Source organism: Carcharodon carcharias, chromosome 7 (assembly GCF_017639515.1).
Source record: "Carcharodon carcharias isolate sCarCar2 chromosome 7, sCarCar2.pri, whole genome shotgun sequence".
Lineage (NCBI taxonomy): Eukaryota > Metazoa > Chordata > Chondrichthyes > Lamniformes > Lamnidae > Carcharodon > Carcharodon carcharias.
The window spans coordinates 41,047,737-41,060,851 of NC_054473.1; the positions used below are offsets into that span (position 1 = coordinate 41,047,737).

A 13,115-nucleotide genomic window follows, 5' to 3' on the forward strand; every position below is an offset into this window, starting at 1 on the left:
CACCATTACTGAAACTACCTTTTTATTCCACATTTATTTAATTAACTCAGTTTAAATTCCCCAGCTGTTATTATAGGATTTGAACACACATATCTGGTTCATTAGCTAGTCCAATAATATAATCACTATGCTGCTATTACATAATTGATGGTCGACTTAGGGACATGAAGTTCTTGGTTGTAATACCACAGATAGGATTGTATCTACATGGTGGATTTGCGGTGATCTTGGTTTTGATCTGTGGACAAGAGTTCAAAATTGAAGGGTTTTGATTGTTAAGTATTTAAAGTTGAGATCTTGCAACCCAAACACTGAGAATCTTTGCTTTGGCCTAGTGTATAAATCAGTGATCTGCTTGGATATAATTCTAATATTACAATGTATGTTTTTTTTCAAATAAATGTCTAAGTCAGTTTTTAACACCGCTACTGTTGTGCTACTTCTACTTCATAGTGGTGTTTGATTTGTTCACTGCATAATAAAGAAAAAACTTGAATTTATATCATTTTGTGTCCTCTGGAGGTCCCAAAGTGCCAATTAAGTTCTTTTGTAGCGTAGTTACAGTTGTAATATAGGAAACGTGGCAGCTAATTTCTCACATAGCCAAATAATCTGTGATACTGCTTAAAGGATAAATATTGGCCAGGACAATTGGAGAACTGGCCTTCTCTAATTTGAAGTGTTATGGAATGCTTTTGAGACACCAAATGGCAGCACCCCCAGTAGTGCAGGAATCTCTCAGTACTGCACTGAACTATCAGCCTAGATTGGTTCAAGTCTCTGAAGTGGGGTCTGATAGCTCTACCTTCTGATTCACAGGCAAAGATGCTAGCTCTGAGTCAGGGCTATCACCCAACAATAACAAATGAATAAATGAATTGCTTAAGATATTTTATGTTTAAAAAATACTTGGATAGGATTAGAATTAATGCCCACAAGTGCATATTGCCAATTTTTGGTGAAGCATTTGTGTCAACATTTATGACTGTAAATTGGCTTGTCCACATTTCCCATTCAATTTTGCTATCAGGATGTGGTTGCAAATCTGGCCACTGGGTGGCAATAAGGAACAGTTTCTGAAAGTTTTCTGAAATTCCAGCCAATCATGCTTTTCTAATCCACTTTTTTCAGGTGTTTGGAACTTGATTGGTTTATTTTTACCTGATAAATGGGGTATCTGTCAGTTTGCAAGTTCCTCTTAACTGTGATTTTTGTTGATTTGCAGTGGTTTCAGTTTGTTACTTTAAGTTTGTGTTTTGTTCACGGAAGCTTTCATTGTCCATGTTGTTAGAATTTATTTACATCATATTGTTTGGAACCATCAAGATAAAACCTTTTTTAAGATTGTACAGATCTTGATTTACTGTGCAATGTAATGGGAATTTTATTACCATTCCACAATCCAGCAATGCTGGTAGTGAGTTAGCAATTCAGCATTTTTGTCTGACGAAAATCTCAGCTTCATTTTCATCATTTAATAGCCTTTGAACCAGTTTGTTGGTTGATGCTTTGCTCACTCCTGCATGTTACAATTCAGACTCCCCCGGAACTTATTCTTTTGCCAAAGAAGCTTTTGAAGGACCGCCCTTATTTCCTATGAACCAAAGCGTATCCTTATATTTCAAATCATCTGCAAATTACAATGTTTCTAGTGAGTAATAAATCCTATATACAGCTGATAAGATCATTTAATGAGGTAGAAACTGTTTCATATTCTCCAAATCTCTACCATAGATTGACAACTCTCAGACTGTATGGGCCAAATTTTATTTTCATGCCTGGTCCCCTATCAGCATGCCCAAATGCAGGGACTGACTCTGCTTTGGTGATCTGTGAGACCCAGGGCTGAATCTTATCAAGGACAGGCAACCAATTGAGAAACCTGTCCGTTTCGTGAATGGCTGCCAGCACCCAGGCCAATCGGAGAGCTGGCAGCTCAGTGGTCTCAGCAGTTGGCCACTGCTGGGTCTGTACCTGGAAAAAAAGGATGCCAAGGAAGGATGGCACCCTCCAATCAGATAAGTTGAATCTAGGGGCATTGGGGCCAGTCTGGCAGGCCTTGGAGAGTTTCGGGGGAGTGATTGGTGAGGACAGGGTTGTCACCAGGGGGCCCTTCTGTAAGTCAAAGGGTGCCTTCCCCAAGTTTGCTAGGAAGCCGCCAGGATTGAAATGCAGGCCAGGGAAGAGACCCTTATTTGGCCAAATTGGGCACCTAAGAAACCCAATTGCCCTTCGGGTGGGAGGGCCATCCGCCACCTTCCATCTTGCCCCTCCCCACCTTATCCCCAGAGGGCTTGAAAAATTCAGCCAAATATCTCAGGCTCAAACCTATGAATCAGATTTATTAAAAAGTAAAATGAACACAAGCAAAATCAAATAACTGTTATCACCAGATTACAAAATATGCTTGAGATCCTTGTTCTAAAACCAAACAAAAGTCACAAACTGTTCACCAGAATTACACTTAATTTAGACTGACATCCATAATATGATGTTTATAAATGAAATCAGGCATTCAATGTGTTCAGGTTAGCCCCAACTTTTCAAAGGGTTGATGAAACAAAGACAGTGGAAAGCAGATGCAGATAAGTTACTTACCTGGATTTTGGAATTTGAAGTGAGACACCCTAATATCAGAAGGATATCTTTCATTATAGAATACAGCAGTGCCTCATGATAGGGTTGAAAAGTAGCAGCATTGTATCCCAAAAATTTGTTTCCAGTTATCCACCCCTTTCAGTTCTAGTGTAAATTGAGACTTTGGTTGCAGGACCCATTGTTAGAATGGAATAGAGTCTTTAATCAGGAATCAGGGTGGAAGGAAGCATAATCAAGCTCTTGGGATTCAATGCGTTTCTAGTAGACATTAATAGCCTATCCCAGAAATGGAGATAAAGAAATTAAGGAAGGGAGTGAAAAAATTAGTATTGGAACCTGCAAAGTTTTGGGAGGGGTGGAATTTAGAAGCAAAGTTGATGAAATTTTCCAATTCTGTCCAAGAGCAGGAAGCAGCACCAACACAATCATCAACATACCGGAAAAAAGAGGTCAGGGAGAACTCTCTGTGGACTCAACCTCTTTTGTAGCTTGGAAAATGTTCAGGAATGTAGTCATGAAAACCTGAACTGAGCATTTAACATTATTTTGCAATCACCAGTCTTATAAATCTAATACATAAATGCATCCATACAAGTAATTCATCTTGTTAAGTCTATGTATTTTTTAAAGTTTAAAATATGTTCAATTGGTAACCAATAGAGAAATAGATACACAACTGATTATCCAGAATTATTTTGAGACCATGGAAGTTTAATTTGGGTGGGGGAAAAGCGGTGAGGAGGTGTAGATAAGCAGTAGCTGTTGTGAAAGGCTTGCTCCAATTTGTGATGTGCAGGGCACATTTCGTGTTAGACTGTAGCAGAAATGATCTATGCAGTATCATGTGTCTTTCAAAATACTACCTATTCAGTTTCTGTACCATGATACACATCAGACACATATCACAATTTAAATAAACCAAATACCCCTAGGGTCAGGGGAGTAAGCGGTTTGTTGAGATTATGTTAAGTTGCATTGGATTTTTGCAGTTTTTTTTAATATCCAGTAATCATCATACGTTAGGAATGTTGGAAAATCAAATAACTTTAATGTATTGATTTTTTGAAATAGCTGCGTACAATAACATGAAGTGTTCTATGCATACTCATTCTTGATGTTACAGAAGCAAATGATTAGAGACATTTCAAGTTTTTATTTATTATTAGGATAATTCAAATTATTATTATTAAGCTAATTCAAATTAATTTGTTGTTTCAAATTGGATGTTGTTTGCCTTTTTTCTTGCCTTTATTGGGAAGAGAAATTGAGATATCCTTCTTTAGTCTGCCTTTTCAATATAAAACCTGTCTCACCAAAAATGTTCAAGCAAATTTATATAATTATACAGATTATGCCCATCAGTCATTTATATACTTCATAAAGTTGGCAACAATAAGACATATCCACCAGTTTTTTTAAATTAGCTTTTCTGTTTCATACATCTTTGAGAAGATTTCAGTGCGGAGATATATTTTTCATTATCATCTGAGTAGTTGTTATTAATACTGTGCATTTATTGTTCGCTACCTGCCCAATTATTCAGAATTGGTATTTGTATTTACTGTGTGGAAAGCCCCAAAAAATCGCTAAGCAAATGCAGATTCATATTTGAAAAGGAAGATGTGCTTCAAAAATCACTTGCATCTCATAGTGCAACTGGAACTTTAAAGCTGGGCGTGCACTGCACACTGTTTCACTCCAGATGGTGACTAACACTTTAATTATTCCTCGCCTTTGTCTTTCCCTCCACTTCCTCAAAATTAAAATTCAAAAATAAGGCTGGTAGTCCGTGCACTAATTTATTAAATTGCTGTGGCCAAAGCATATTTGTGTATGTGTGTGTGTGTGCTTCATTCTGTCTTGAACTATCACAGAATATACTGTATTAACAGTCTTGATCTGAAACTCTTAAGGCAGTTCAAAAGTGGTGGTTGGTAACTGTGCATTCAAGTCCTGTTTTGCTCCTTCCTTTGTATTGTCAAATATACTTTAATTTTTGGTAATCCATGATTTTAAAAGTAACATATCTCAATGAAGCAGTACTGTTTTCAATCCCAACAAGTTGAAATTAAGAATGGTTGCAAATGAAACCCTGAATCAAAATGAAGAAATGAAAACACTTCAAACAAGTGTCAGTCATATTTGATTGATTAGTCACAACACTTATTCATAGTTTGATGCGAGTGGCAGACACCTTACGAGCACTGTTTGGCTACAAGGAGCAAAATATATGAATTGCCCTTATATACAGTTGTTCAAATAGTATGCAATTAGAGAAGATCCTACTACATTTAAACCTTTAGTATACATTTTGGGGATTTGATTTAAATGTGGAACTTTAAATTCTTCACACTTACCCTTTTTTTAAAAAAAGTATAAGCCAGCACTTTAAGGGATAGGGCTTTCATGTTGGCTTCTGTTTCATTCTCACGCAGCCTTTCTTGCTTTTCTGTGTTCTATGTTTGCTGGCTTCTGTTTCAACTGCACTGTTTCTGCCTCTCTTCTACTTCACCCCACCGCAGACCTCTTGGCAGAGGCAAGGGCCTCCAGCAGAAAACATGAAAGTGAGCTGGATCACCTCAAGTGTAAGTATAGGGTGTATTTACTCGTTAGCTGGCACAATACAAGCCTCCTTGATGTGGCAATTGTTGATAGCCATTTTCTGATTGTATCTTTTTCCTCTTCTTCATTTTTTAAAATACTTAAGTGATCATGAATGATATACAAATTTCCTCATGAAATATTACAAATCTTAGGTAGTGCAGATGTTTCTCTGCAATTGCAACTGATATGTGCATAAGGCCTCTTGCTTTTTATGATGTTAGAAATAGATTACATTTTGATTTTAAATGTCCTTCCACTGTAGTGCAATTCCAAAGTCATTCCTCTGTTTTGGCAATGTATGGTGGTTGCTGTGTTGTTGGCAATTCAATTAAAATATTTATCAAATAAGAGATGGTAGGTTTTATGACACAATTGTACTTGTTCTCAGAAACGTATCCCAAAATTTATCCAAGAGCCAGTGTGTATATTTGCTTTAAAAATTTCAGCATATTTTAAAACTTTGTAAAATGTGAACCTTCCATCTCAGATCTGCCAAGAAAAATCTTATGGTCTTTCAGATGTTCTCATACACTCTGGATTTGTCCCTCAAGCAAGCTGTAATTCGGGAGTAATCAATTTGATAGCTGCAGTGGCTGATGCCTGTGATTTGGTGGCATGGTACTTTACCTAAATGTTTCCTAAAGAACGTGAATATGGTCAGCAGACAGTTTGAGAGCTGTGTTTAGAATCTAGAACAAACTGATGGTATGAAATTCCCTTCTTTCAAGGTTGGTTATAAGTAAAACAAAAACAAAAATACCTGGAAAAACTCAGCAGGTCTGACAGCATCTGTGGAAATATTTCATATTTCACCTCTTTTCTATTTTTCCTTAGTTCTGTTGAAGAGTCATATGGACTCGAAACGTTAACTGTGTTCCTCTCTGCAGATGCTGTCAGACCTGCTGAGTTTTTCCAGGTATTTTTGTTTTTGTTTTGGATTTCCAGCACCCGCAGTTTTTTTTTGCTTTTATCTTTGGTTATAAGTAAAATATTTTGATAGCTATAGTCAACAACAACTTGCATTTACATATATGCCTATATCGTAGTAATATGTCTTAAGGTGCTTCACATGAGTGTTATCAAACAAAATTTGAGTCAGGTTCTCTGAATATGAAACAAAAACAGAATTACCTGGAAAAACTCAGCAGGTCTGGCAGCATCGGTGGAGAAGAAAAGAGTTGACATTTCGAGTCCTCATGACCCTTCAACAGAACTAGGTGAATCCAAGGAAGGGGTGAAATAAAAGCTGGTTTAAGGTCGGGGGGGAGAAGTGGAGGGGGGTGGTGTGGTTGTAGGGACAAGCAAGCAGTGATAGAAGCAGATCATCAAAAGATGTCACAGACAAAAGAACGCATAGGTGTTGAAGTTGGTGATATTATCTAAACGAATGTGCTAATTACATGTCTGTCCTTGGCTTGCTGCATTGTTCCAGTGAAGCCCAACGCAAACTGGAGGAACAGCACCTCATCTTCCGACTAGGCACTTTACAGCCTTCCGGACTGAATATTGAATTCAACAACTTTAGGTCTTGAACTCCCTCCTCCATCCCCACTCCCTTTCTGTTTCTTCCCCCTTCCTTTTGTTTTTTCCAATAAATTATATAGATTTTTCTTTTCCCACCTATTTCCATTATTTTTAAATATTTTTAAATCTTTTATGCCCCCCATCCCCATTAGAGCTATACCTTGAGGGCCCTACCATCCATTCTTAATTAGCACATTCGTTTAGATAATATCACCAACTTCAACACCTATGTGTTCTTTTGTTCTTTTGTCTGTGACATCTTTTGATGATCTGCTTCTATCACTGCTTGCTTGTCCCTACAACCACACCACCCCCCCTCCACTTCTTCCCCGCCCCCCCCCCCCCCCCCCCCCCCCAACCTTAAACCAGCTTATATTTCACCCCTTCCTTGGATTCACCTAGTTCTGTTGAAGGGTCATGAGGACTCGAAACGTCAACTCTTTTCTTCTCCGCCGATGCTGCCAGACCTGCTGAGTTTTTCCAGGTAATTCTGTTTTTGTTTTGGATTTCCAGCATCCGCAGTTTTTTCTGAATATGAACCACAGCAGAGATCTGCTTGTAACTTGACACTGATGAGCAATAGATTAGCAGTCTCTCATTCAGTTAGTGTGAACGGCTGACAATCAAACTAACAGTCAGGTATAGTAATCTGAATTTAATGTTGAGGCAGAGAGCCATAGAACTGTATAACAATAGGTGGCCATTTGGTCCATCATGTCTATGTCAGCTCTTTGCCAAAGCAGTGTAAGTCTAAAGATAGCTTTATATTTTCCTCTGTTGCAAATATTTATCCATTTTTACCTTAAAAGGTGCAATGGTTCAAGCTTCAGTCATTCCTGATGACAAAGCATTCTCAATGACAAAGCATTCCATGTTCTAACACTGTGCATAAGAAATTTCTCCCAACACCTCTCATTACTCTTGGTGACTAGTTGAAATTCATGACCCCTGATCATATTCTCTCTTGTAAATAGTCTGGCTCAGCCTGAGACAATGGTCAGAGAGAGGATTGAAACCATTAGTAGGGAACAAAGCTAACAACATTGGTTTTGGTCTTTGCACTGCTAATTGGGAAAAAAATTCTGCCCATCCAAGACAGGATGTCAGACAAGCAGTCTGATAATATTGAGCAGTGGGGGTGTTGAAAGAGAGTGTGTGTGGTGGTGTAGAGCTGGGTATCATCAGCATTCATGTGGAACCTGCCATTGTGCCTTTGAATAATATCCTTGAGGGACAGCATGTAGATGAGAAATGGGAAGGAGCCAAGGATAGATCCTTGATGGATTCCAAAGGTAACTTTGGAAGATAGGAAAAGAAGCCATTGTAGGAGATTGATGAGGACCGGAGAGGAAAGCTTGGAACTAGTTAGGGTAATTACATTAGGGTGGAAAACGGAAGAATGGCACTGGAAGATGATGATGTGATCAACCATATCAAAGGCTAAGGATACACCAGTAATCATTGTGGGCTTTGAGCGAGAGATCAGAATTCTACTGGGCCTGTGACAGAGGGAATGGAGGCAATCATGGGGAGGGGGGTAGGAAGCAGTGGCAGTAAAACAGTGTGGGCTCCAATACCTTCCTGCCACTGACCAAATTTACCAGATGTGGATGGCGGGTTGAAGCAGTAGCAGACACGTTCATGCACTGCAATTATAGTTGTTAAACAGCCAATTGTCATTTATTTTCCTACCTCTTTCCAATTATATGACTAGACAGGACATACAAAGACTCAATAACACCTCCTCAGAGGAGGTGAGATTTGAGTGGCAGTTGAGCAGTGGAGGAAACTGACAGCCATGTTGTAAGGCTATCTACAGGGTGTGTCTTGAAGTGATGCTATTCAGTTTGGAGGCACTGCAGAGGCTGGGGAAAAGTGAACTCCTGTTGGTGGTAAGGTGTCTCCCAGGTCCACAGCAGCCACTGGAAAAGGGACAAGGTACTTGAAAGACTCACCGCAGTGGAGGCTTCAATTAGCTATGGGGTCAGTGCTTTCAGACTTTGACTTCCTCCAGTAAGGAGGAGGGTAGTACAGAGATGGGGATGCAGCTGCATGAAGCATCTGTGCAGTGGGCCAGGGGAGCTCCAATGGATTGAAGAAGCCATTGGACATGCATAAAGAAGCTGCATGGGGGTCTCTTGGTCATAGAAGGCACAACTCAATTTAACAGGTGTACTATCAGAGGCTCAGCTTCATGGAAATGTCCAAGCACCAATGTCTACGAAGACTGTGTTTCTCCAGGCAGATGGTTGGCAGAGCACTGTGATATGCTGGAACAGAATTTGATGCCAGTTGGAAGTGACTCCCAATATCTGTCATTATTCCTCCAAGCGGAAGTGGCTGGAGCTGTCACGGCCTCCGTTACCACCTCCTGCATGTCCATACAGTACTCAACAGATTGTGCCATCTGTTCTAAAAGCACAACAAAGCCCACTGTTTTGTGTGTCTGTACTGATGGAGTGTGCACTGGATTAAGTGACGCAGTGTCTTGAGGTGGCTTTGCATCCTAAGGAATGTTAGATGCAACCATCAGTTTATCACTCTCCATTGCTTCTCCACCTGCTTCACTGAGTAAATTGGGCTTATGTTCTCTGGAGTTTAGAAGAATGAGAAATGACCTCATTGAAACCTACAAAATCTTGGAGGGGCTTATAGGGTGGATACTTAAGAGATTGTTTCCGTTGCCCAGGGAATCTAAAACATGGGGGCATGGTCTCAGGATAAGGGGCCAATCATTTAGGAATAAGATGCGGAGAAATTACTTCACTCAAGGAGTTGTGAATCCTTAGAATTCTCTATCCCAGAAGTTTGTGGATGCTCCACCATTGAATATATTTAAAACTGGGATAGACAGATTTTTTGGTGTCTCAGGGAATTAAGGGGAGCAGGTGGAAAAATGAAGTTGAAGCCCAAGATCAGCTATGATCGTATTGAATGGCAGAACAGGCTTGATGGGCCACGTGGGGAGGTGGTGGCATAGTGGTATTTTCACTGGACTAGTATTCCAGAGACAGTATTCCAGGGTAATTCTCTGGGGACCTGAGTTTGAATCCCACCACAGCAGATGGTGGAATTTTAATTCAATAAATATCTGGAATTGAAAGTCTGATGATTACCATGAAACCATTGGCAATTGTCCTAAAAACCCATCTGGTTCACTGATGTCCTTTAGGGAAGGAAATCTGCCAACCTTACCTGGTCTGGCCTACATATGACCCTTAAATGCCCTCTAAACAAGGGCAATTAGGGATGGGCAATAAATGCTGGCCTAGCCAGCAATGCCCACACCCCATAAACAATTATTACTTGTGTTCGTGTGTTCTCGGCGACTAGCTGCCACGCCATGACCCATTCATGGCCCCCTCATCTGTCATTGTCACCATGGCAATGTAAGGCACTCCAGCTCTGGTTTGTCGATGTTCCCTGGCAGTCTGAGTGTGCTTCTCCTGAAAGCACAGACATATTCAGTGTCACTGCTGTTTCATGGCCCATTTGTGCTTGTCATTTTGTGGCACTGTAAATGTGCAGCACCACATTGCTGGGATGGTGTTGGCACATGACCAGTCAGTTATCTCAATGCAGCATTTACCCTGGACTTATTGTGGAGTTTGGGTGCATGTGAACAGGGCATCTCAATGTGGATATTGGAGCCTGGTGTTGCCCCATGCATTGGTCTACCACCTGGCCTCGCATTTCATTTTAAAAAATTCATTCATAGGATGTGGACGTCGCTGGCATTTATTGCCCATCCCTCATTGACCTTGAGAAGGCGGTGGTGAGCTGCCTTCTTGAACCACTACAGACCATGTGGTGTAGGTACATAGTGCTGTTAGGGAGGCAGTTCCAGGATTTTGAGCCAGCAACACTGAAGGAATGGCTATGTATTTACAAGTCAGAATGGTGAGCTTGGAGGGGAACTTCCAGGTGGTGGTGTACCCATGTGTCTGCTGCCCTTGCCCTTCTAATGGTAGCGGTCATGGGTTTGGAAGGTACTGTCTAAGGAGCCTTGGTGAGTTCCTGCAGTGCATCTTGTCCATGATACACTGTAGCAGCAGTGTGTGTCAGTGGTGAAGGGAGTGGATGGGGTGCCAATCAAGCGGCTGCTTTGTCCTGGATGGTGTTAAGCTTCTTAACTGTTGTTGGAGCTGCACTCATCCAGTCAAGTGGAGTGTATTCCAACACACTCCTGATTTGTGCCTTGTAGATGGTCGATAGGCTTAAGGGAGTCAGGAAGTGAGTTACTTGGCACATGATTCTTAGCCTCTCATCTGCTCTTGTAGCCACAGTAGTTATATGGCTAGTCCAGTTCAGTTTCTGGTCAATGGTACCCCCAGGATGTTGACAGTGGGGGATTCAGCGATGGTAATGCCATTGAATGTAAAGGGGTGATGGTTAGATTCTCTTTTGTTGGAGATGGTCATTGCCTGACACTTCTGTGTTGCGAATGTTACTTGCCATTTGTCAGCCCAAGCCTGGATATTGTCCAGGTCTTGTTGCATTTGGACATGGACTGCTTTCATGGGCACCTTTTACTTCATGCTGGGCCTCCAGTTTGCAGCCCTAAAAGTCACTCACTTTTCCAGGTTGCAGCATGTCATAAAATCATTTTCTGCACTGGATCCAGGTTTTTGCAATGACGCCTTGGCTGCTCATTATGTCTACCACCTCCAACCATACCTTCTTGGTCAGGCGTGCTGGTCTGCTCCTCCTGTCTGCTGGAAACATGTCATCTCTCCGTTGACTTGCTGCCTGCAGGTAGGCATCATTGAAGCATGAAGTGACCCTTCCTCGTGCTGAAGCCATTCCTCCACTGCCTGCGTTGCCGTAGGCCCCCTCCTTTTTCCCTGAATGCTGCACATGTATCTTTAAAAATTGTGCTTTATGGTGAGCTGCCAGCACTGACTTGCCCGCACTCTGACCTGTCCACCATGCTTAATTGGCCAGCTGCCCTGCCTAACAGCCCTTAATTGGCACTTACTTGTAAAATCGTTAAGGAACTCCCAACCACCTGTCCATCCATGCCCCCTACCTGGATATTCCCCTGATGTCAGGTCATCTGTCTGATCAGTAAAATTCAGACCAGACAGCCTATTAGTGCTGTAAAACAATGGACAGTCTTGTATTATGGACTTGAATCTACTGAAACTTGGACTGAGATTGCCCAAATTCATCTTGCCCAAGACCCTTGTAACTGATTCAGCACAACACTTTTATCGGTGGTCTTGGATAAGTTCAAGCCTTGATCACAGAACTGAAAAGGCAGCGCACTAACTCACATTTTGCTAACGTGTTTTCATTTCCTCATCGTCTCCTTTCTAGTTCCTTATGGATCACACAATAACCCATGATGGACTGTACCTGAGTTACCTGCTTCAGGCCTTTGTTCTCTCCTTGAGATGCGATAATTCACATTAATTTAATTTCCTCCAGTTTTTGTTGTAAAAATATCTGGCTGGCTCTTGATTTTTTCCTGGCGGTATAAGAAAAATCATGAACTTGAGTTTTCGAAAATTCGGGATAAACCTATGTCCTGATACCATAGTATGTTGTATTGGAGCACCAACACACAACATGAAAGCACCAATTTTGTCAAGTATCTATTGTGTTTACCCGAGAAATGAGATGGTTGAAGCTCCAGTTTTGTTTTATTAAAGAATTCCTTTTACTTAGAACTCTTAAGTATCCTTGAAATGAAACAAGTATCAACCTTTAGTAAGTTATGGGTATTGCTGTTGCTTAAATTTCTACTTGTCCCCCATCATTGACAGTGAAATCTAAATTTAGTTCTAACCCCGATCATGTACAAAAGTATTATGTCTGAACAAAAACATAAATACCTGGAAAACTCAGCAGGTCTGACAGCATCAGTGGAGAAGAATACAGTTAACGTTTCGAGTCCATATGACTCTCCATCAGAACTGAGGGAATGTAGAAATGAGGCGAAATATAAGCTGGTAGAGGGGGGTGGGATAGGTAGAGCTGGATAGAGGGACAGTGATAGGTCTGTATAGCTACTTGACTCCTATTTCCTCAGCATGAATCTTTTTAAGGAATAAAGTTGCAAGGAAATTATTTGAGCAAGTGAAAAGTCATGCATTGTAGTTAAAATTGCTGAAGTTACTGTCTCTATTTATCAATTATGGTTGAGCCACATAGGAGCCATGAATCAAACAAGATTCTCAGAAAGTGATGTAGAGTGATTGAATGTAAGATGAAGGAAAAATAGTTGTTCCAATTAAGGTACTTGGGATGGTGGATTGATTATTTGCTACATCTGTTATTTTTCAGTCAGTAATCTCTACTTTTTTTCTTTGGAACCAAACATTTCCTGAAAACCATTATCTCAGTTGATCTTTGATCAGGGTGACCCATATATCTCCTGTACACTG

At 40.7% G+C, this 13,115-nt stretch overlaps 1 protein-coding gene across 41 annotated transcripts in view; it reads left to right on the plus strand.

Moving 5' to 3' along the window:
* The window catches only part of slmapa (sarcolemma associated protein a), a 241,758-nt gene that overhangs the window by 185,320 nt on the left and 43,323 nt on the right, over window positions 1–13,115 (plus strand). For 26 of the 41 annotated variants that reach the window (XM_041191062.1, XM_041191028.1, XM_041191029.1 and 23 more), the window contains one exon: window positions 5,121–5,183. The exons of the other annotated variants lie outside the window; for them this stretch is intronic. In XM_041191062.1, the coding sequence (XP_041046996.1) occupies window positions 5,121–5,183 (63 nt within the window). The remainder of the gene's footprint in view (window positions 1–5,120; window positions 5,184–13,115) is intronic. 41 annotated transcript variants of the gene reach the window in all.